The following is a 24,907-nucleotide window of genomic DNA, read 5'->3' on the forward strand; positions in this document are numbered from 1 at the left end:
TTTCCTCTTCCGTGTAATAAGAATGGTTTTAACCATGCTGCCTGCCTCACTCAGTTTTCATGACAATTGAACAAGATAATTTGCATAAAGGTACTTTCAAAACTGCATATGCATATTATTACTTTTTTGCTTTTTAAAGAGAATCTGGGGAGGAACTTTCAGAATGTTATCATTATTATTACTAAATAGATACCTTCGTACACTTTAAAACATCTTAAAAGACAATTTTGGATAACATATCATTCTATAAAAATCAAATCTTTCCATTATTTATTTTTCCTACGTTCTTAGTACTTTTGCAGTTACTATTCATTGTAATTTCCATGTTATCAATACCTGGATTATGAGAGGCTCCAGTAGTTTCTCTACAGTGAATGTCTGGACCCGCAGATCCTGAGGATTGATACTCAGTGTGATTGGTGTTTCAGCTGACATGCTGCCTGTGCACAAAAACAAAAAGACATTTACTAATAAAGAAAAAATACTTTCTAGAGGAAAGCACTAATGAAAATCATAGCATATGTGTGCTTAGTATTCACGCACCTCCTCCTGCTATCAGCTGTAGCCCTCAGAGGACAAAGGTGCCAAGTCCACCAACAGAGATACAAGATATTCCCCAGCTGTTTTCTCAGGTCATGTTTCTGGGCTTGGGTCCTCTAACAAATTAATTTATGCTGGTTTGTTCATGACTAAAATTATAACCCAGCCAAGGTGAGTTTGCATTTGATCAGGAGTCTTAATTAAAAAAAGAATGGCTGAGTTGGTGAGAGATATCTTGCAGCAAACACATGCTTTGACTTCCATGAAATCATAAGCACTAAGGCAGCTAGAGCCCATATTTTGCCTGTTGTTAATGATCATTCAGATGAGGAATCAGGTAGGACTTTGGAAGACATGATACATCTCTCTATTTGGGGAATCATTTGAGGGTTTTGATTTGAAGAAGAACGTTTTGGGCAATTTACTTTCCTTTACAGAAAAGAAACTAACATAAATTGGCATCGTTATTATAAAAAGAAAGACAAATCTTCATATTTGGGCAAGACAAAATAAGAAAAACATTGCAAACCATTCTTTCAGACCTTAATATAAATCTTAAATGTTGGTTCAGTGAGACTTTTCAATAAGAATACATATATAGCAAGTGACCATGTATAGAATTTCATAACATATTCAAAGTAACACATCAGCCATGAAGACTATTACCCAAATTTCTAAGCCCACAAATCTATATTAACTTATTCACAGTCAATAATCTTCCAGCAAGTATTTACTGAAGGTTCACAAGATAACAGTAAGAAACACATCTGTACTATATATAACTTGGCTTATTATTAGCCTATAAACTATTATAGTCTATAGAAGTATGTGTTACTATCAATGCACAAATTTTTCCATTTAGTTGTTGCCTATTTTCTTTCAAAGTTTCTTCCAAACTTTCCTCTACATTTCTTATTTTCTTACAAAGTTCATTCGTAAAACCAAGGTTGGTTTTGGTTTTACAAACGGACTATGGAGATAGATGAATAAGTGAAAGAAAGAATGACACATTTTCATGAAATCATGTTTTATCCCAGAATCAGTCCTTTCAACACTCCTCTCAATCTCAGGGATTCTAGGAAAGAGTAGTGTTCTTTTTTCTATACCTCTGCCTCCAACCCCTAAGGGAAGTCAGAATCTCAGGGTAGGGTCCATGTTCACTCCAACTCCTTTCCCGAGAGTCTGCACCTATTCTCCTTCTACCTTTCTCAGATCCCACTGTTTTAGTTCCACATAATCAGCATCTCTCTGCCCTTCAGCCTCTCACGCTCTCTCACATCCTTCCCCTGGATCCATAAATGTTTTAGTGTATATACATCCAAAGATAATCATGATCTCTTCATGTACATGTAACTGAAAAGATCAGTGCTTCACTAAGCCTATACTATATGCCTGATACATGTACAGAGAGAGAGATGCACAAACAAAACCACCCTGTACAAAAAAAAAAAATCTTCCTTATTGGCTCTTTTCTTGATGTAATTTAATTCTTAGATAATAATACTTTGTTAAATAGAGGCAAATATTATAGAGCCTAGAAACCTTCAGATCAGATCAGTCGCTCAGTTGTGTCCGACTCTTTGCGACCCCATGAATTGCAGCACACCAGGCCTCCCTGTCCATCACCAACTCCGGGAGTCCACTCAGACTCACGTCCATCGAGTCAGTGATGCCATCCAGCCATCTCATCCTCTGTTGTCCCCTTCTCCTCCTGCCCCCAATCCCTCCCAACATCAGAGTCTTTTCCAATGAGTCAACTCTTCGCATGAGGTGGCCAAAGTACTGGAGTTTCAGCTTTAGCATCAGTCCTTCCAAAGAAATCCCAGGGCTGATCTCCTTCAGAATGGACTGGTTGGATCTCCTTGCAGTCCAAAGGACTCTCAAGAGTCTTCTCCAACACCACAGTTCAAAAGCATCAATTCTTCGGCACTCAGCCTTCTTCACAGTCCAACTCTCACATCCATACATGACCACAGGAAAAACCATAGCCTTGACTAGACGGACCTTTGTTGGCAAAGTAATGTCTCTGCTTTTCAATATGCTATCTAGGTTGGTCATAACTTTCCTTCCGAGGAGTAAGCATCTTTTAATTTCATGGCTGCAGTCACCATCTGCAGTGATTTTGGAGCCCAGAAAAACAAAGTCGGACACTGTCTCCACTGTTTCCCCATCTATTTCCCATGAAGTGATGGGACCGGATGCCATGATCTTCGTTTTCTGAATGTTGAGCTTGGAGACAACTTTTTCACTCTCCACTTTCACCTTCATCAAGAGGCTTTTTAGTTCCTCTTCACTTTCTGCCATAAGGGTGGTGTCATCTGCATATCTGAGGTTATTGATATTTCTCCCGGCAATCTTGATTGCTCTCCAAATATATGCCACATGGCTACATTCCATGACTCTCTTACTACAAAAATGGATATATAAAGTATTCTTGAGAATAATAAGACTCTGCCAAAGACTGTCTCCAGTGACTCAACAGAGAAATTTGTACATATAGTCAAAATTGTGATTTCAAATAACTTATAATCAGATAAACTCATAATTAATATTTATAATTCTTTCATATATCTTATTAAAAACAGATAATTATGCTGAAATTTTCAAATGAAACAATTATGACAAATCTAATAATTTAAGAAAGCATTTAAGTACAATCACATCTCCAAAATTGAGTATACTATTAAAAATACTAACACTGTACATACTAATCACTTTTTGTATAGTATCAAAACATTTTCTAGTTAACTGAGGAAACTGATTTGGAGATCAAGGCAATAATAGGCATCAAACTGCAGAATTTTGCAAATGAAGTCAAAGCAAGGTCAAAGTCTGATGAGTTTTTACCAACCTTTTGTAGCCATAATGCAATGTGAATCCAAAACTAAAATCCTGCTAGGGTATGGGTATTATAACCCAAGGCATTTGCACTTCATAATCCACAAAATTTTAAGAGTTAGAAAGTATCTCTGAAACAATTCAAGGACACCTCCTACAGCGTCCTTCATTTCAACAATGTACTGGGAAATGAGATGCTCACTATACCATTAGATGCCAGTGATTACTTTTATAACGTTCTTCCTCTTGTTGAGTTGAAATCTGACATTTTTTAACTTCTAACCCCTAGAGATAGGTTTATAAAGTGGGAAAGGTTCAGGTTTGGAAACAAGCAGACTAGATTAAACCCCAATTTTCAGAACTTAAGGGAGGAAAACAAATCTCTTGACAACAGTAATAGATGTCTCCAGGGGTAGTCTGTAAGGCAGAACAAAGTATCATGTGGATACTTCCTTTCTCCCAGGTTGCCTTTGTCCATATGCCTACATTTTCTTTACTCCACTTTATTCCTTGCTTTAAATTGAGCTTATAGCAATTTAAAACTCATTCAGTTTAACAAGTATTTCACTTTTAAGTGAAGTTAACTCTGAGAGGTCATGGGGGATACACATTCTATTAATGCTTCAGAAGAGTCCATGAGACCAAGGTGATGTGTCTTCCCAGAGCTCATATATACCCTTTCTGACACACTCAGTACCCCCAACTCTCTACTTAGTCCAAGTCCACTTCCAATGCCTATGCCAGCCTCTTTCTGCAACCCAAACTTCTAAGTGCAAATGACAACATGCCCATCCCCATACCTGAGAGGTAGCCAAGAGGCCGCTGTTTGCTGATGAGTATTTTGGAGCTCAGACATGCAAGTTGTCCATTTGCATGTACCCAAGGCCTCTCAAGTACAAGATAGAGCCAGAAGTGGAAAGGAAAGGAAGCTGACCATCAGGGGCAGCACCTCATTCTAACAGGAAACGTCAAGGAATACAAGAATTCTAAATCCAGATCTATATCTTTCAGGTCAATTTGGAGGTATAGTTCTCAAGGCAAAAAGATAAGAGGATAGAACCTATTTTAGCAACTTGTTAGCTTTATTTGTAGCTTTCACATATGTAAGTATGGTATGCAGGCCTCCATGTATATTTTCATTCTGCTGACTACAAATGTTAAGGACAGAACTACCCAAACTTTCTAGCACTCCATATCATCAAGTTCTGCCCTTTTAGTCAGATTTGCTCTTTCATTCTATCCTCAATCTTCTAAAACATGCAGTTAACACAGAGGTACAGTAAAAAGGCATCAGTTCTTCCACATTTAGGGAAAGACTTTCAAGCTTCTGCAACAAAATTACTTCTCTTTTCCTCTCTGTTTCCCCCTCATTCAAATACTCTCTGTTATTACTTTTCCTTAAGTTTACTTGTTTCCATGCAAGAGTTGTTATTCGCTGCATATATTTCTTTACTCCTTTTATTAAAATTATTTTTGTGAACATTCAGCATTACATTCATGAGAAAATAAACAATTTAAAAACTCAAAAATACAACAAAATTCATAATTTATTGATATCTATGAAGATTAAACTGTTTTTCCATGTACCTATGTTTATTATTACTTATTTATTATTGACCCTTTCTCATGTGATTTTTCTCTAAGTAATCATTATACATCATCTCTATTAACATGGTTCTTTCTATGCCCTAATTATTGTCACAACATTAACACACACACACATGCATATGTGTATGAACACATTCACATGCCTTTGATGGCTTTATCTGAGAATAGATTTCTTTCCTTCAAGTTTAAAGTGCTTTGATGGTGTCAACAATTCTTCTATGAAAAGTATCTTTGGGCTTCATGAGATCCATTTGGGATCTCATATAGTGAAATAGAAAAGGGAAATACTTTTAGTAGGTCACAATCCCCACCATCTTCAGTGGTAAAGAATCTGCCTGTCAATGCAGGAGATGTGGATTCAATCCCTGGGTCAGGAAGATCCCCTGGAGAAGGAAATGACAACCCACTCCAGTATTCTTGCCTGGGAAATCCCATGGACAGAGGAGCTTGGCAGGCTACAGTGCATGGGGTCACAAAAGAATTGGACATGACTTAGTGACTAAACAACAAAAAAATCCCATGATCATTACAAATGTTAATATTAGCTGACACTGTACTTCTAAAATATCAGAAGAAAGGATGAGTAACTAATTAAGGGTTTCCAAGTACTGAGATAGCTTCATGAAAGAGAACATTTATTTTAATTATCATTAAAAATTTCCATTGAGTACAAAACAAAAGTAGGCTTCACTCTCCCTCATCGGCATCCCGTAGAAGGTTTAGCTGAATGTGGTTAGGAGTAATGTGAAGGAGTGGAACCAAATGTTAATTGACCAAAAAATCATCTAAATTACAATAAACAGGTTTAAGTAAAGAAAAGGAAAACGGGGCATGGGGGATTTACTGCATAATTTAATCACAATTGATTTTGTATAATTAAGTCTTAGCTAGAGTGAAACCAAATGGAAAGGGGACAACTATAATTTTAAAAATTTCCACTATAATGTCTACACCTAGCTATTTTCCAAGTGTACCTCCATCCCCACCCCAAACCCCCATTTCCATGCTTCCAATGCAATCATCTACTGGATTGTTTGTCCTGTCAAGAAAGAAATACACACATCTTTTACTCATTTGGTGAACAAAAGGAACTTAGGTTTGTCAGAGTCAATAAAATCAAGCAATTGTCTAATAATTGAATTTCTCTCTTTTCAGATGTTCTTCTTACATTTTATAATACTTTCCATGTATTTATTTAAGATCAATAATCAGTGTAAGCTCTTCTACCTTGCCTTTTGGTCAGTTATAAGACCTAAGTGATTTGAGATCAGAGGTACCCCTAGACTATAGGGCACCATTCATTTATTCACTAATTCAACTTATATTTATTGTTTCTACTTTGTGCTAGTCATGGGAAAGGAGAGAGCATAAACAATAAACCTTATAACAGTAACATCATTTAGTGCCTTAGAAAAAGACATGCTAGCAAAAAAAGAAAAACAGAGTAAGTGATAAGAGAGTTGGGAGCAGACTGCAATATTAAATAAGATAAATATTAACCTCAATGAGAAGAGTACATTTGAGCAACGACTTCAGGAGGTTAGGAAATTAGCCAAGCAGAGGTCTGGGAGAAGAGCATTCTAGGCAGAGATAACAACTGGAGAAAAAACCTAATGACAGGAGAGTACTGTTTGCAGATGAGCAAGGAGGCCAGGGTAAGTGGCTTGGCGTGAACTAAAAAACCATAGTAAAAGAGAAGGTCAGAATGGTAATGGAGTTAGTTAAGGGGGGTACAGGGGGGAAGCACAGATCATATCAAACCATGAGACATCATGCAGGGGTTTGAACACTGGAGAAACATAATCTGTTTTATATTTTGAAAGGATCACTCTGGTGAATAAAAGGAAGTATTGAAGGCAAGAGCAAAATTAGGGACACTATTGGGAAACTTCTGTAGTGACCCCAATGAGAGAAAATAATGGCCTAAACCTGACTGGTGGCAGCAGAAATGAACAGAAGTGGTCAGATTGTAGACAATTGTGAACCAATAGGAATTCTGGACCGATTTGAACATAGGATAAAAAGAATTCAAGATAGCTTTAAGTTTTTTGTCTGAAGCAACTGGAAGGATGGTAGTGCCATTAACTGAGGTAGGGATGCTGCAGGAGGAACAGGAAGATGAAGAGCCCAGTTTGGGACATGAGTTGAGATACATACAAATTTAGGATGTATAATAGACATCCAAGTAAAGATGTTATTAGTAAGTAGGCAGTTAGATATATGAAAGTAGAGTTTGGGAGAGAAGTCTGGGATCAAAATACAGATTTCAGAGTTGACAACATAAAGACAGATGAAATTTGACAACCAAGGAAGATGTGGACCAGAAAGAGACAGGTCGGAGTCAAAGGATTATTGTGAATGAATGGAAATATAGGCAGCAGTACTCAGAGGTTTAGAGAATTAAGATTTGCTTGAGTGAACTAGTAAAATCTGAGTCTTTCAGGCAGACCAATTAGAAAAAGCCCTGTAGGTGTTAGCAGGAAGGCCCGCAGTTTGTCCAGCAGAGGGAGGACTAGATTTCAGCTCCACTCAGCCCCTCAGCAGGGCAACAACGCAGCAGCCAGTGTGAGAACCACTGCAGCTTCTCCACTCCCACTGTCTACAAAAGGATTCTTAAATTCTACATTTCATCACCATTGGATCTCAGTAATTAAGAGAACTGGCTTTGAAGCTGGTCTGGGTGAGAATCTAGGCTCTGCTCACTGGTGACTTTAGGCAAGTTAGTGAACCTCGCTAAACATCAGCTTCCTCAGAAAAGGAGTATGTAAAGGCTGTATATTGTCACCCTGCTTATTTAACTTATATGCAGAGTACATCATGAGAAACGCTGGGCTGGAGGAAGCACAAGCTGGAATCAAGAAATACCAATAACCTCAGATACACAAATACCACCACCCTTATGGCAGAAAGTGAAGAAGAACTAAAAAGCCTCTTGATGAAAGTGAAAGAGGAGAGTGAAAAAGTTGGCTTAAAACAACATTCAGAAAATGAAGATCATGGCATGCAGTCCCATCACTTCATGGCAAATAGATGGGGAAACAATGGAAACAGTGTCAGACTTTATTTTTGGGGGCTCCAAAATCGCTGCAGATGGTGATTGCAGCCATGAAATTAAAAGACGCTTACTCCTCGGAAGGAAAGTTATGAACAACATAGTCAGTGTATTAAAAAGCAGCCGTCTAGTCAAGGCTATGGTTTTTCCAGTAGTCATGTATGGATGTGAGAGTTGGACTATAAAGAAAGCTGAGCGCTGAAGAATTGATGCTTTTGAACTGTGGTGTTGGAGAAGACTCTTGAGAGTCCCTTGGACTGCAAGGAAATCCAACCAGTCCATCCTAAAGGAGATCAGTCCTGGGTGTTCATTGGAAGGACTGATGTTGAAGCTGAAATCCAATACTTTGGCCACCTGATGTGAAGAGCTGACTCATTTGAAAAGACCCTGATGCTGGGAAAGATTGAGGGCAGGAGAAGAAGGGGACGACAGAGGATAAGATGGTTGGATGGCATCACCAACTCAATGGACATGGGTTTGGATGGACTCCAGGAGTTGGTGATGGACAGGGAGGCCTGGCGTGCTGCCATTCATGGGGTCACAAAGAGTCGGACATGACTGAGCAACTGAACTGAACTGAACTGAACTGAAGAGTACCTTCTTCAAAATTATCTTGAAGATTAAAATTAAAAATCCATATATAAGTCGTAACTTAGCTCATGCCTCAGACACCTATTAAGAGCTCAATAAATATTAGTTGATATTATTATCCCCTTTTCAGTAGGAATGTAGAATCTACTTGTCTACATTTAGGTTAAAAATACCTCTTTCATCTATAGAGCCTGTAATTATTATTCAAGAATGTTTTTGCTCTTTGTTCCCATAATGAAAGGGCTTAACACAAAGCTTCCCTCTAGTGACTCATTTCATTGGATCTCTTGACTTCAAAATCTAAGGCATATTAATGCCTACATGTGCATTAATTAGAAATGCATCATGCCTAAATACTCTAAAAAATTCCTAAGGCACAACAGCCTCATAAAGAGTCTTGAGCCCCTTGAAATCAATTCTAGAGTGAGACATAAGAGATACGTTCCAGAGATAGGGCTACAATTGTTTTATTTTGTTCGGTTGGTTGGTTGACTTTTTTAGAATTTTTGTTTTCTTTTGTTTTAAGAATAAAACAGAGCAAAGGAAATACAATAGAATGTATATATTCCAACATTCCCAACTCTTTGCGACCCCATGGACTGAAGCCCACTAGGCTCCTCTGTCCGTGGGATTTTCCAGGCAAGAATGCTGGAGTGGGTTGCCATTTCCTTCTCCAGGTGATCTTCCCGACCCAGGGATCGAACCCAGGTCTCCTGCACTGTAGGCAGATTCTTTACTGACTGAGCTACAAGGGAAGCCCCCCAACAATGCGGTAAGGCTACAACTATTAAAAGTACCACATGTCCAGATTCATGAGACTGAAATTTTTATTTCCTTAACTTTTAAGAATTCTGGATTTCAATATAGCACAAAGAAAAATCACATTTTATAATAAAATGTAAATATCTTTAGCAGGTTACAATTCAAACTTTCAAAGGCTTCTTGGAAGCATTTGAAGTTCTTTCTAACAACCTTTGGATAGTAATCTTGCTGGTGTTTTTTGAAAAATAATCAAACTGAGCTCCTCCCCCCAAAAAAATTGCTTTATGGATTCTTTATAAGAAAATACAAATTAAATTAAATTCAAACATTTGTTTCTTCTGTTCATGGTAACCAAAATAAAACTTGTTTCCCCACATACAACCTGAATGAGAGCTGCAAAAAAAGATTAAAAAAAAAATCCAAATGAATGACTTAACTAATATGAAATAAAACAAAGGAAAACATCAGATTCTATTTATATTTAGGTCTTATGTCCTTCTTGTTGTGAATGGCTGGCTAGTCTAATGGCCCTCCAAAATAAAGAAAAAAGTTGTAATTCAATTTCTGATTTAACTGAAAAGTAAGACTATATATAAGAATTTTGTAAGATGACCTAATTACCCCTCTTCTGATACCACACATTTTAAGTTATTTTATAAAATGACAGTTCACACTAAAAGCTCATTCTTTTTTCACAATGGCACACATTTTCAAAATTGCAGGTAGGAAGAAAGGACAAAAATGCCCCATGGTTATTCTGTGTAGCAATGCCTTTCAACTTAAAGACATTTTGTATAAAATTATACCAGAAGTGAGATCCTATCTCATATAAGCCCAGCTTGAAGTTTACCTGCCTGTTATTTAAAAAGTCAAAGGTCTAAACTGGTCCAATTGAAATCCAAGAAGAAGATAATCTAGTATGTGAAATCTCAGAGAAGTTTTCACTGGTTCACCCAGGACAAGAATAACTTGCAGTATACGCATCGAGTTTAAACAACCAGGGCAGAAGTAACATGCCCTTCACATACACCTTGAAAGTGACAGTAGCTTTCGTTGCTGCAGGTCCAGTGGGCCTATGGGTCAATTCCACTCCATAATATTATAAGACAGCTCAAATGTATGTGAATTCTCCTAAGGTCTGGTATTTTTGAAAAGCAGAGAACAAAAAAGAGAATAGCAAAAAAAAGAAAAAAGCAGAATTCATATCAACCTCAATTTGAAGCCAAAAAAAGTCCCATTTCTTCATTTTCTGATTACTCACAAATAAAACCCTGCTTATCAAAACAGATAAAACAATGCCATTCTCCCAGATGGTCCCACTCTCTCCCTCTCCCACAGAGTCTAAAAGACTGTTCTATACATCTGTGTCTCTTTTGCTGTCTTGCATACAGGGTTATCGTTACCATCTTTCTAAATTCCATATAAATGCGTTAGTATTCTGTATTGGTGCTTTTCTTTCTGGCTTACTTCACTCTGTATAATAGGCAAAACCACAGTCTTTGAAAACACTACATTCATTTTTCCATAAATCTATTAATATATTTGCAAAAACCAGTGATTTGCAACTGTTTTGAGAATTCCAGATTTCTTCTCTACTTCCAGGATTTCCATTCTTCCATACTCTCTTAAAAGAAGTTTTAAAAGTCTGTGCTACTATTTGCAGTAGCCAGGACATGGAAGCAACCCAAATGTTCATCAACAGAGGAATGTATATGAAGATGTGGTTTGTATACAATGGAATGTTACTGGGCCATAAAAAGTAACAAAATTGTGCAGTGTGCAGAGACTTGGATGGACCTAGAGACTGTCATACAGAGTGAAGTAAGTCAGAGAAAAACAAATATCATATAATATTGCTTATATGTAGAATCTAGAAAATGATATAGATGAACTTATTTGCAAAGCAGAAATACAGACACTGACATAGAGAATGGACACATGGAAACCAAGGTGGGAAGAGGGGTGGAATGAAGTGTGAGAATGGGATTGACGTATATATACTACTATGTATAAAATATTAGATAACTAATGATAGCCTACTGTATAGCACAGGGAACTCTGCTCTGTGGTGACCTAAATGGGAAAGAAATTTTTAAAGGTGGGGGTGGGGGGACATATGTATATGTATAGTTCATTCAGTTTGCTATATAGCAGAAACTAACACATGTATAGTGGTAAAGCAATTATACGCCAATAAAAATTAATTTTAAAAAAAGTCTGATCCAAGTTTATTCCCTCTTCGAAGGGGGCCACTAGTGCCCCTCTTTTGGAAAGTAGCAACTTGGAATAAAATCTGGCAAACCTCCGGTTTCTGAGGGAAGGGGATGTTTATTTCCTTTTCCTTCCTTTGACCGTGTACATGTATGCTTAATTCTGGATAGACTTGTGCTTTCTCATTCACACACTGAAGCTCCTTTCTTTCTTGACATAGGCCAGAGGCATCGATGTACAGCAAGTTTCCTTACTCATCAACTATGACTTCCCCACCAACAGAGAAAACTATATCCACAGAATTGCTCACGGTGGATGTTTCGGCCAGAAGAGTATGGCTATTAATATGGTGAGAGAAGAAGACAAGAGGACTCTTTGAGACATCGAGACCTTCTACAACACTTCCACTGAGGAGATGCCCCTTAATGTTGCTGACCTCACATGAGGGGGGTTGTTGTGCTACCTAGCGCCAGCCAGGGATCAAACCTTGGAGGGGGCCAAGAAGCAGCAGAAGTGAGGAGGGAAGGGAACCAAGGGATGGACATCTTGCCATTTTTCTTTTTTTTCTTTGACTCTTTGAACAAATGTCACTTTTTGAGGCGAAAAAAAAAAAAAAAAAAGCCTGTGCCAGAATCGCCCATCTAACCATCCAAGTCCACCATTTTACTACTACTTGTTAAAATTTTCTCCAAGAACTCTGACTATATACCTGTTAGCCATATTTAACTATTTCTAATCCCACATAGTATTTGTTTCTATAGTAAATAAAAGACTTTCTCCTCTGGGTTCCTTCTGACCATTCTTCCCCAGTGTCTTTTGCTAGCTCTTCCTTATCTACATGCATGTGTGTGCATTCTAAGTCACTTCAGTCATGTCTGACTCTGTGTGACCCCATAGACCATAACCCGCCAGGTTCTTCTGTCCATGGGATTCTCCAGGCAAGAATACTGGAGTGCGTAGCCATGCCCTCCTCCAGGTAATCTTCCTGACCCAGGGATCAAACCTGTGTCTTACATCTCCTGCATTGGCAGGAGTGTCACCTGGGAAGCCCTCCTTATCTGCTAAACTCCTGTTAACTACAGGTCTTACCCCAAGTTCCACCCCTTACATCCTATTCATTGCTCACATTACATTGTTCTTTCAGAACAATATCATCCTGGATTTTCGATTCAACTTAGAACCTCTGATTCAACTGTCCAGACCTCTCACCTAAGCTTTAGAGCTCCTAAATCCACTCCCCACTGAGCTGTCTCACAGGCACCTCAAAACTGAACTCCATGATCTTGTCCTCAAAACCTGTTACCACCATCTTCAGTTCTGATCTGGATTAATTACATCATCACATAATGGGAACTTGCATCCAACCCAGTAATTGGAAGGTCATCTCCAAATATTTTCTTTCACTTTGCCTCTCTCTTCACATCAGATTAGCAGGAAAATTACGTAACTTCTATTCCCTTAACTCTTCTTATATTGGCCATTTCCTCTCTATTAGCATTGGTACTTAGTTCAAACCATGGTTAGACTTACTTAGACTTTCCAATGATACCCTAACTGATCTCCCTTCTAGTTTTTCACAACCTCCAATTCACCCTCCAAACTATTCCCAAGGTGATCTCTTTAATATAAAATAAGATAATGTTACACTAATCCCCTGATTAAAACCGTCAACTGTCAAATATTCTTCTTTTGAACACAATAGAGTTTAGGCTCCACTGAATGACTCAAGGCAATTTGGCCTTCCTTATCTCTCCAGCTTTTTCTCTTTCTTTGACCCACTGCCTCCCTGTATTCCATCCATGCTAAAGAACTTGAAGTTCTCTAAATGGACCATACTCTTTCATGGCCCTAAATTTCTATTCATTCTGTCCCCTTTGTCTGGAATAATCCTAATATCCACTCAATAAATGCTTGCTCATCTTCCCAACTTCAGCTCAAACAATCTTCTTTACATCTTAATACACACACACACACACATAAGAGCATACACGCTCATAGAGGAGGTAAGCAATGCTTTACTCTGCACCCTATACAGATCTCTAAGAGAATCATCATCATCCTACCATCTCCTAGGATTTATTATAATATATAGTAGAATAAAGACATGTTTATGACACTTCCTCCCATCAAAACTGATGGAAGACAGAAAAACCCAAAATTAAACCTTTATCTTCAAGGAAACTTGTCATTATCCAAACTTACAAATAAATGAAAGAAAGAAAGAGAGAGAAACAAAAGAGGTGAGAACCCAAAAAATGCATATAAATACGGATTAATGAAGGAAACAGAGGAAGAACTCAGTGAAATAGTTATTTGTTGTTGTTTTTCAGTTGCTAAGTTATGTCCAACTCTTTGCAACCTCCTGGCCCACAGCACACCAGGCTCAATAACCCTCAGGAGACATACTGTCTCCTGGAGTCTGTGCAAATTCTTGTCTATTGATCCTATCTAATCATCTCATCCTCCATGCCCCCTTCTCTGTTGCCTTCAATCTTTTCCAGCATTAGAGTCTTTTCCAGTGAGTTGGCTCTTCCTATCAGGTGGCCAAAGTATTGGAGCTTCGGTTCAGCAACAGATTTTCCAATGAATATTCAGGGTTGATTTCCTTTAGGATTGACTGATTTGATCTCCTTGCAGTCCAAGGGACTCTCAAGAGTCTTCTCCAGCATCACAATTAGAAAGCATCAATTCTTCAGCACTCAGCCTTCTTTATGGTCCAACTCTCACATCTGTACATGACTACCAGAAACACTATAGCTTTGACTATATGGACCTTTGTCAGCAAAGTGATGCCTCTGCTTTTTAGTATGCTGTCTAGGTTTGTCATAGCTTTCCTTCCAAGGAGCAAGCATGTTCTATTTTTATGGCTGTAGTCACTGTCCACAGTGGTTTTGGAGCCTAAGAAAATAAAATCTGTCATTTCTTCCACTTTTTCCCATTCTATTAGCTGTGAAGTGATGGGACCAAATGCCATGATCTTAGCTTTTTTAATATTGAATTTCAAACCAGTTTTATCACTCTCCTCTTTCACCCTCATCAAGAGGCTTTTTAGTTCTTCTGCACTATCTGCCATTGGAGTGGTATCATCTGCATATCTGAGATTATTGATATTTCTCATGGAAATCTTGATTTCAGCTTGTGATTTAACCAGTCCAGCATTTCACATAATGTACTCTGTATATTAGTTAAATAAGCAGGTGACAACATACAGCTTTGATGTATTCCTTTCCCAATTTGGAACCAGTCAGTTTTTCCATGTCCGGTTCTAACTGTTGTTTCTTGACCTACATACTGGTTTCTCAGGAGACAGGCAAGGTGGTCTGGTACTCCCTTCTCTTTAAGAACTTTCCACAGTTTGTGAACCACACAGACTTCAGTACAGTCAATGAAGCAGAAGTAGATGTTTCTCTGGAATTCCCTTGCTTTTTCCATGATGCAACAAATGTTGGTATTTTGAGCTCTGGTTCCTCTGCCTCTTCGAAGCAGAGGAACTCACCTTGTACACCTGTAAGTTCTCAGTTCAGGTACTGCCGAAACCTAGTTTGAAGGATTTTGAGCATAACCTTGCTCACATGTGAAATATGTGAACATATTTCACATGTGTTCATATGTGGACTCAAATACACACACACACACACACAGATACACATGTGTTTACAAAATGTCCTCACTTTTAAAAAGAACTCAAAGAAGAGTTACAAAATTCAAAAAAGAGGCAAAAGATCATAGGGAATAAAAACTTGAAGAACTCAAAAAGCAAATAGAAGCAAAAAACAAAACACTACAGGGTCTTCCCTAGTAGTTCAGTGGTTAAGAATCCAGCTTGCAATGCAGGGGACATGGGTTCAGTCTCTGGTCAGGGAATGAAGATCCCACATGCCACAGGACAACTAAACTCAGGCACCACAACTACTGATTCCTCACACCACAATGTAAGAATCTATGCGGTACAACAAAGAACCCCAAATGACACAACAAAGATCCCATATGCTGCAACTAAAATCCAATGTATCCAAATAGATAAATAAACATAAAAAATAAAACAAAAAGTGAAACACTACAAGGATAAAAGTAACATTTTCACTTTAGTTCAGTTGCTCAGTCATGTGCGACTCTTTACCACCCCATGGACCACAGCACACCAGCCTTCCCTATCCATAATCGACTCCCATGGATTGCTCAAAATCATATCCATCAAGCCGGTGATGCCATCCAACCGTCTCATCCTCTGTCGTCCCCTACTCCTCCTCCCTTCAATCTTTCCCAGTATCAGGGTCTTTTCCAATGAGTCAGTTCTTCACATTAGGTGACCAGAGTATTGGAGCTTCAGCTTCAACATCAGTCTTTTCAACAAATATTCAGCACTGATTTCCTTTAGGATTGACTTGTTGGATCTCCTTGCAGTCCAAGGGACTCTCAAGAGTCTTCTCCAACACCACAGTTCAAAAGCATCAGTTCTTCAGTGCTCAGCTTTCTTTATGGTCCAACTCTCACATCCATACATGACTACCGGAAAAACCACACCTTTGACTAGACAGACCTTTGTCAACAAAGAAATGTCTCTGCTTTTTAATATGCTGTCTAGGTTGGTCATAGCTTTTCTTCCAAGGAGCAAGCATCTTTTAATTTCATGGCTGCAGGCATCATCTGCAGTGATTTTGGAGCCCAAGAAAATAAACTCTCTCACTGTTTCCATCGTTCCCCATCTATTTGCCATGAAGTAATGGGACCAGATGCCATGATCTTAGTTTTCTGAATGTTGAGTTTTAAGCCAGCGTTTTCTCTCTCCTCTTTCATTTCATCAGGAATCTCACTTCCTCTTTGCTTTCTGCTATAAGGATGGTGTCATCTGCATATTTGAGGTTATTGATATTTCTCCCAGCAATGTTGATTCCAGCTTGTGCTTCATCCAGCCCAGCATTTCACATGATGTACTCTGCATATAAGTTAAATAAGTAGGGTGACAATATACAACCTTGACCTACTTCTTTCCCAATTTGGAACCAGTCCATTGTTCCATGTCCTGTACTAACTTTTGCTTCTTGACCTGCATTTAGGTTTCTCAGGAGGCAGGTAAGGTGGTCGGATATTCCCATCTCTTGAAGAATTTTATGCAGTTTGCTGTGATCCACACAAAGGCTTTGGCATAGTCAATAAAGCAAAAGTAGATGTTTTTCTGGAACTCTCTTCCTTTTTCTATGATCCAACAGAAGCTTGCAATTCAGTCTCTTGTTCCTCTGCCTTTTCTAAATCCAGCTTGAACATCTGGAAGTTCACAGTTCAGGTACTATTGAAGCCTGGCTTGGAGAATTTTGAGCATTACTTTGCCAGCATGTGAGATGAGTGCAATTGTGTGGTAGTTTGAACATTGTTTGGCATTGCCTTTCTTTGGGATTGGAATGAAAATGAAAAGTCAAAGAGTAACATTAGAAGCATCCAATATACATGGACAGAGAGTGCATTAGGAAAGATACAGGACAGACCAGTAAAATCACTTATCAAAATAGATGGAAAAACTCAAATACTCATCTTTCCTCATCTTTCATAGCAAGGAATCAATAGATATTGTTTAAAGTTGACTGTAATTTAAAACAATTTCTCATTCAAGGAAAAATAGGCAAATATTCCTTAAGTATATAAAAAGCTGTCCAACTTTGTTCATTATCAAAGAAATACACATTAAATCTACTCTGAGATACAATTTCTCACCTCGCAGATTGGCAAATATCCAAAATTTAGATAACAACCTCTGTTAGTAAAGCTGTAGTGTATCAGACACCCTCATAAACTGAGTGTGGTTATGCAAAATGTTGTTCCTACAGAGGGTGAATTTGCAATATATATATATAGGCTTTGACCCAGTGATCTCAATTCTGGAAATCTATCCCCAAAATGAAAACTATAACATAACATTTGTAAATCAACTATACTTCAATTTTTAAAAATATATATTATCTCTTTCAGAAAATCTGTGAGAGCAACTATTAAAATTTTTTAAATCTAACATATGCCCAAGGCAATTCTTTGCAGCAATATTTTTAAAAGGAGAGGAAACAAAGGAAGGAAGGAAGAGGACACTATATATGGTATATCCACACAAACAAATACAACCTAGCTGTATGAGGAAGTTCTCTCCATATGCTAATATGGAGTAACTTTTCATAGTGAAAAAAGAAAGCAAGGTTCAAAACAGTGTTTATAGCATGGTACCTTTACATAAGAAAATTGTAAAAAATTAGACAGACCTTTGTTGGCAAAGTAATGTCTCTGCTTTTTATAGTAGAGCCTGAAGTCAGGTAGGTTGATTCCTCCAGTTCCATTCTTCTTTCTCAAGATCGCTTTGGCTATTCGAGGTTTTTTGTATTTCCATACAAATTGTGAAATTATTTGTTCTAGCTCTGTGAAGAATACTGTTGGTAGCTTGATAGGGATTGCATTGAATCTATAAATTGCTTTGGGTAGTATACTCATTTTCACTATATTGATTCTTCCAATCCATGAACATGGTATATTTCCCCATCTATTAGTGTCCTCTTTGATTTCTTTCACCAGTGTTTTATAGTTTTCTATATATAGGTCTTTAGTTTCTTTAGGTAGATATATTCCTAAGTATTTTATTCTTTCCGTTGCAATGGTGAATGGGATTGTTTCCTTAATTTCTCTTTCTGTTTTCTCATTATTAGTGTATAGGAATGCAAGGGATTTCTGTGTGTTGATTTTATATCCTGCAACTTTACTATAGTCATTGATTATTTCTAGTAATTTTCTGGTGGAGTCTTTAGGGTTTTCTATGTAGAGGATCATGTAATCTGCAAATAGTGAGAGTTTTACTTCTTCTTTTCCAATTTGGGTTCCTTTTATTTCTTTTTCTGCTCTGATTGCTGTGGCCAAAACTTCCAAAACTATGTTGAATAGTAATGGTGAAAGTCGGCACCCTTGTCTTGTTCCTGACCTTAGAGGAAATGCTTTCAATTTTTCACCATTGAGGATAATGTTTGCTGTGGGTTTGTCATATATAGCTTTTATTATGTTGAGGTATGTTCCTTCTATTCCTGCTTTCTGGAGAGTTTTTATCATAAATGGGTGTTGAATTTTGTCAAAGGCTTTCTCTGCATCTATTGAGATAATCATATGGTTTTTATTTTTCAATTTGTTAATGTGGTGTATTACATTGATTGATTTGCGGATATTGAAGAATCCTTGCATCTCTGGGATAAAGCCCACTTGGTCATGGTGTATGATCTTTTTAATGTGTTGTTGGATTCTGATTGCTAGAATTTTGTTAAGGATTTTTGCATCTATGTTCATCAGTGATATTGGCCTGTAGTTTTCTTTTTTTGTGGGATCTTTGTCAGGTTTTGGTATTAGGGTGATGGTGGCCTCATAGAATGAGTTTGGAAGTTTACCTTCCTCTGCAATTTTTTGGAAGAGTTTGAGCAGGATAGGTGTTAGCTCTTCTCTAAATTTTTGGTAGAATTCAGCTGTGAAGCCTTCTGGACCTGGGCTTTTGTTTGCTGGAAGATTTTTGCTCTTTAGTTCTCTTCATTTTCTGCCATAAGGGTGGTGTCAACAGCATATCTGAGGTTACTGATATTTCTCCCAGCAATCTTGATTCCAGCTTGTGCTTCATCCAGCCCATTTCACATGATGAACTCTGCAAATAAGGGTGACAATATTCAGCTTTGCCATTCCCAATCTGAAAACAGTCCACTGTTCCATGTCCAGCTGTACCCGTTGCTTCTTGACCTGCATACAGATTTCTCAGGAGGCAGGTAAGGTGGTCTGATATTCCCATCTCTTGAAGAATTTTATGCAGTTTGTTTTGATCCACACAGTCAAAGGCTTTGGCATAGTCAATAAAACAGAAGTAGATGTTTTTCTGGAACTCTCTTGCTTTTTCTAGGATCCAACAGATTCTGGCAATTTGATCTCTGGCTCCTCTGCCTTTTCTAAATCCAGCTTGAACATCTGGAAGTTCTTATACTGTTCACATACTGTGAAGTTCACATACTGTTGAATCTCCTAGCTTGGAAAAACTTGAGCATTACTTTATTAGCGTGTGAGATGAGTGCAGTTGTGTGGTAGTTTGAACATTCTTTGGCATTGCCTTTCTTTGGGATGGAATAAAAACTGACCTTTTCCAGTCCTGTGTCCACTGCTGAATTTTCCAAATTTGCTGGCATATTGATTGTAGACTTTGACAGCATCATCTTTTAGGATTTGAAATAGCTCAGCTGGGATTCCATCACATCCATTAGCTTTGTTCATAGTGATGCTTCCTAAGGCCCACTTGACTTTGCATTCCAGGATGTCTGGCTCTAGGTGAGTGATAACACCATCGTGGTTATCTGGGTCATTAAGATCTCTTTTGTATCGTTCTTTTGTGTATACTTACCACCTCTTCTTAATATATTGTTTCTGTCCTTTATTGTGCCTATCTTGGCATGAAGTGTTCCCTTGGTATCTCTAATTTTCTTGAAGAGATCTCTAGTCTTTTCCATTCTATTGTTTTCCTCTATTTCTTTACACTGATCACTTAGGAAGGCTTTCCTATCTCTCCTTGCTATTCCTTGAAACTCTCCATTCAAATGGGTATATCTTTCCTTTTCTCCTTGTCTTTCACTTCTCTTCTTTTCTCAGCTATTTGTAAGGCCTCCTCAGACAACCATTTTGTCCTTTTGCATTTCTTTTTCTTGGGGATGGTTTTGATCACCACCTCCTGTACAATGTCACGAACCTCTATCCATAGTTCTTCAGGCACTCTATCTATCAGATCTAATCCCTTGAATCCATTTGCCACTTCCACTGTATAATTGTAAGGGATTTGATTTAGGTCATACCTGAATGGTCTAGTGGTTTTCCCTACTTTCTTCAATTTAAGTCTGAATTTGGCAATAAGGAGTTCATGATCTGAGCCACAGTCAGCTCCTGGTCTTGTTTTTGATGGCTTTTAAAGAGCTTCTCCATCTTCGGCTGCAAAGAATATAATCAATCTGACTTCTGTATTGACCATCTGGTGATGTCCATGTTTAGAGTCATCTCTTGTGTTGTTGGAAGAGGGTGATTGCTATGATCAGTCATCATCTTGGCAAAACTCTGGTAGCCGTTGCCCTGCTTCATTTTATACTCCAAGGCCAAATTATTCCAGGTATCTCTTGACTTGCTACTTTTGCATACCAGTCCCCTATGATGAAAAGGACATCTTTTTTGGTGTTAATTCTAGATCATTTGGTCTTCATAGAACCATTCAACTTCAGCCACTTTGGCATTAGTGGTTGGGGCATAAGCTTGGATTACTATGATAGTGAATGGTTTGCCTTGGAAACAGAGATTCTGTTGTTTTTGAGACCGCACCCAAGTACTGCATTTCTGACTCTTTTTTTGACTTACCAGCGTTATTTCATTTCTTCCAAGGGATTCTTGCCTACAGTAGTATATATAATGGTCATCTGAATTAAATTAACCCATTCCAGTGCATTTTAGTTCACTGATTCTTTAAATGTCGATGTTTACTCTTTCCATCTCCTGTTTGACCATTTCCAATTTACCTTGATTAATGGATCTAACATTCCAGGTTCCTATGCAATATTGTTCTTTACAGCATTGGACTTTACTTTCAGCACCAGACACATCCACACCTGGACATTGTTTCCACTTTGTCTCAGCCTCTTCATTCTTTATGTAGCTATTTCTCCTGTCTTCTCCAGTAGCATATTGGGTACCTACCAATCTGGGGAGTTCATCTTTCAGTGTCATATCATTTTGTTTTTCATACTGTTCATGGGGTTCTCAAGGCAAGAATGTTGAAGTGGTTTGCCATTCTCTTCTCCAGCAGACTATGTTTTGTCAGAACTCTTCCTGAATTCTAGATCATTATCTGTCATCTGATTGGATATCCACAAATAAATCCAACATCCCAAACTAAAAAAAATAAAATAAAATAAGGATAGTATTTTTACTCTAATCCTAGAGAGATAGCCTCTAGGACAAAAAAAAAGTCAAAGTAATTTTAAACTACATTTAGTATTCTTATTATATATATATGTGTGTGTGGTATAATGGGCTTCCCAGGTGGTGCTAGTGTAAAGAACTTTCCAATGCAGGAGATGTAAGAGGCATAGCTTCGATCCCTTGGTTGGGAAGATCCCCTGGAGAAGGGAATGGCAGCCCACTCCAGTTTTCTTGCCTGAAGAATGCCATGGACAGAGGAGCCTGGAGAGCTATAGTCCATAGAGTTGCAAAGAGTCAGACACGACTAAAGAGACTTAGCATGCATGCACGTGTATAATATATATATATTCTTATTATATGTGTATACACATGTTGTCGGAGAAGGCAATGGCACCCCACTCCAGTACTCTTGCCTGGAAAATCCCAGGGACGGAGGAGCCTGGAAGGCTGCAGTCCATGGGGTCGCTGAGGGTCAGACACTACTGAGCAACTTCACTTTCACTTCACATATGTTGTTGCTCAGTCACCAAGTTACGACCGACTCTTCACAACCCCACGGACTGCAGCACACCAGGCTTCCCTGTCCCTCACCATCTCCTGGAGTTTGCCCAATTTGTGTCCATTGCATCAGTGATGTCATCCAACCATCTCGTCCTCTGTCATCCTCTTCTCCTTTCCAGTGAGTCAGCTGTTCACATCAAGTGGCCAACGTATGTATACACATACATGAGGATAAAGCAAATAAATAATTATATTCACACTATTAGGAAATAAGATTCCAGAATTTAAAAAAAGAGAAACAGATGGCCAACAGGCTCATGAAAAATGTTCAATATCTCTAATCATCAGAGAAATACAAATTAAAATGACAGTGAGACACCACCCAACACCTGTCAGAATGGCTATCATCAAAAAGAATGTAAATAACAAATGTTGGCAAGGATGTGGAGAAATGGAACCTCTGTATACTGTTGGTGGGAATATAAACTGGTAAAATCATTTGGGAAACAGTATGGAGTTTTCTCAAAAACTAAAAATAAAACTACCATATGATTCAGCATTTCCACATGTGGGTATTTATCTGAAGAAAATGAAAACATTAATTTGAAAGGATTCATATACAAAAAGAACTTAACGACCCAAATAACCACAATGGTGTGATCACTCACCTAGAGCCAGACATCCTGGAGTGCGAAGTCAAGTGGGCCTTAGGAAGCATCACTATGAACAAACTAGTGGAGGTGATGGAATTCCAGCTGAGCTATTTCAAAACCTAAAAGATTATTATGTCAAAGTCTGCACTCAATATGCCAGCAAATCTGGAAAATCCAGCAGTGGACAAAGGACTAGAAAAGGTCAGTCTTCATTCCAAACAATTGCACTCATCTCCCAAACTAGCAAAATAATGCTCAAAATTTTTCCAAGCTAAGCTTGAACAGTACGTGAACCAAGAACTTCCAGATGTTCAAGTTGCATTTAGAAAAGGCAGAGGAACCAGAGATCAAATTGCCAGCATCTGCTGGATCATAGAAAAAGCAAGAGAGTTCCAGAAAAACATCCACTCTGCTTTATTGACTATGCCAAAGCCTTTGACTGTATGGATCACAACAAACTGTGGAAAATTCTTCAAGAGATGGGAATATCAGACCACTTTACCTGCCTCCTGACAAATCTATAAGCAGGTCAAGAAGCAAAAGTTAGAACAGGACATGGAACAACAGACTGGTTCCAAATCGGGAAAGGTTTACGTTGAGGCTGTATATTGTCATCTTGTTTATTTAACTTATATGCATTATACATCATGCAAAATGCCAGGCTGGATGAAGCACAAGCAAGCTGAAATCAAGTTTGCTGGGAAAAATATCAATAACCTCAGATATGCAGATGACACCATCCTTATAGCAGAAAGCGAAGAGGAACTGAAGAGACTCTTGATGAAAGTGAAAGGGGAGAGTGAAAAAGCTGGCTTAAAGCTCAACATTCAAAAGAAGAAGATCATGGCAACCAGTCCTATCACTTCATGGCAAATAGAGGGGAAACAATGGGAACAGTAAGAGACTTTATTTTCTTGGGCTCCAAAATCACTGCAGATAATGACTGCAGCCATGAAATTAAAAGATGCTTGCTCCTTGGAAGAAAAGCTATGACCAACCTAGACAGTATATTAAAAAGCAGAGACATTAACAACTAAGGTCTGTCTAGTCAAAGCTATGATTTTTCTGGTAGTCATGTATAGATGTGAGAGTTGGACCATAAAGAAAGCTGAGCACTGAAAAATTGATGCTTTTGAACTGTGGTGCTGGAGAAGACTCTTGAGAGTCCCTTGAACTGCAAAGAGATCAATCCTAAAGGAAATCAGTCCTGAATATTCATCGGAAGTACTGATGCTGAAGCTGAAGCTCCAAACCTTTGGCCACCTGATGTGAAGAACTGACTCATTGGAAAAGACCCTGATTCTGGAAAAGATTGAGGGCAGGAGGAGAAGGGGACAACAGAGGATGATATGGTTGGATGACATCATTGACTAGATGGACATGAGTTTGAGCAAGCTCCGACAATTGGTGATGGACAGGGAAGCCTGGTGTGCAGCAGTCCATGGGTTCTCAAAGAGTCAGATATGACTGAGCAACTGCACTGAATGTACTTCAAAGTTCATCAAAGAATTATTTACAATTGCCAAGATACAGAAGCAACCTAGGTGTCCACTAACAGATGAATGGATAAAGATGTGCTATAGATATTCAAAAGAATACTGCTGCTGCTGCTAAGTCGCTTCAGTCGTGTCCGACTCTGTGCGACCCCATAGACGGCCTCCTACCAGGCTCCTCTGTCCCTGGGATTCTCCAGGCAAGAACACTGGAGTGGGTTGCCATTTCCTTCTCCAATGCATGAAAGTGAAAAGTGAAAGTAAAGTCGCTCAGTCGTGTCCGACTCTTAGCGACCCCATGGACTGCAGCCTACCAGGCTCCTCTGTCCATGGGATTTTCCAGTGGGGTGGGTGCCATTGCCTTCTCCCAAAAGAATAATATCTAGCCATAAAAAATGAAGTTTTGCTAATTGTAATAACATAGATGGACTGAGAGAGTACTCTGTATGGTGAAATAAGTCATACAGAGAAAGACAAATACTGTATATTATCATTTATATGCGGAATCTAAAAAATAAAACAAACTAGTGACTAAAATGAAAAAGAAACAGAGTCACAGAAATAGCAAACAAACTAGTGGTTACCAGTGCTAACAGGGGAGGGCTCCTGCCCTGTAAATAGGCTACAAGGATACATTTTACAGCACAGGAAATATAGCCAATATTTCAAAATAACTACAAATGGAGTATAATCCATAAAAAATTTTG

The 24,907-nt window shown here is 38.4% G+C and overlaps 1 protein-coding gene and 1 non-coding gene across 4 annotated transcripts in view; one reads left to right on the forward strand and one right to left on the reverse strand.

Moving 5' to 3' along the window:
* The window catches only part of CTNNA3 (catenin alpha 3), a 1,905,103-nt gene that overhangs the window by 1,846,276 nt on the left and 33,920 nt on the right, over positions 1-24,907 (reverse strand). For all 3 annotated transcript variants that reach the window (XM_005226477.5, XM_005226478.5, NM_001079638.4), the window contains 1 exon segment: positions 337-440. In XM_005226477.5, coding sequence (XP_005226534.1) covers positions 337-435 — 99 coding nt within the window. In that variant the 5' untranslated portion in view covers positions 436-440.
* LOC112444798 (small nucleolar RNA SNORA67) lies at positions 11,612-11,754 on the forward strand. The gene has a single exon (XR_003033166.1). It is a non-coding gene; the product is annotated as a small nucleolar RNA SNORA67 (small nucleolar RNA).

Source organism: Bos taurus, chromosome 28 (genome assembly GCF_002263795.3).
Source record: "Bos taurus isolate L1 Dominette 01449 registration number 42190680 breed Hereford chromosome 28, ARS-UCD2.0, whole genome shotgun sequence".
NCBI classification, from domain to species: Eukaryota; Metazoa; Chordata; class Mammalia; order Artiodactyla; family Bovidae; genus Bos; species Bos taurus.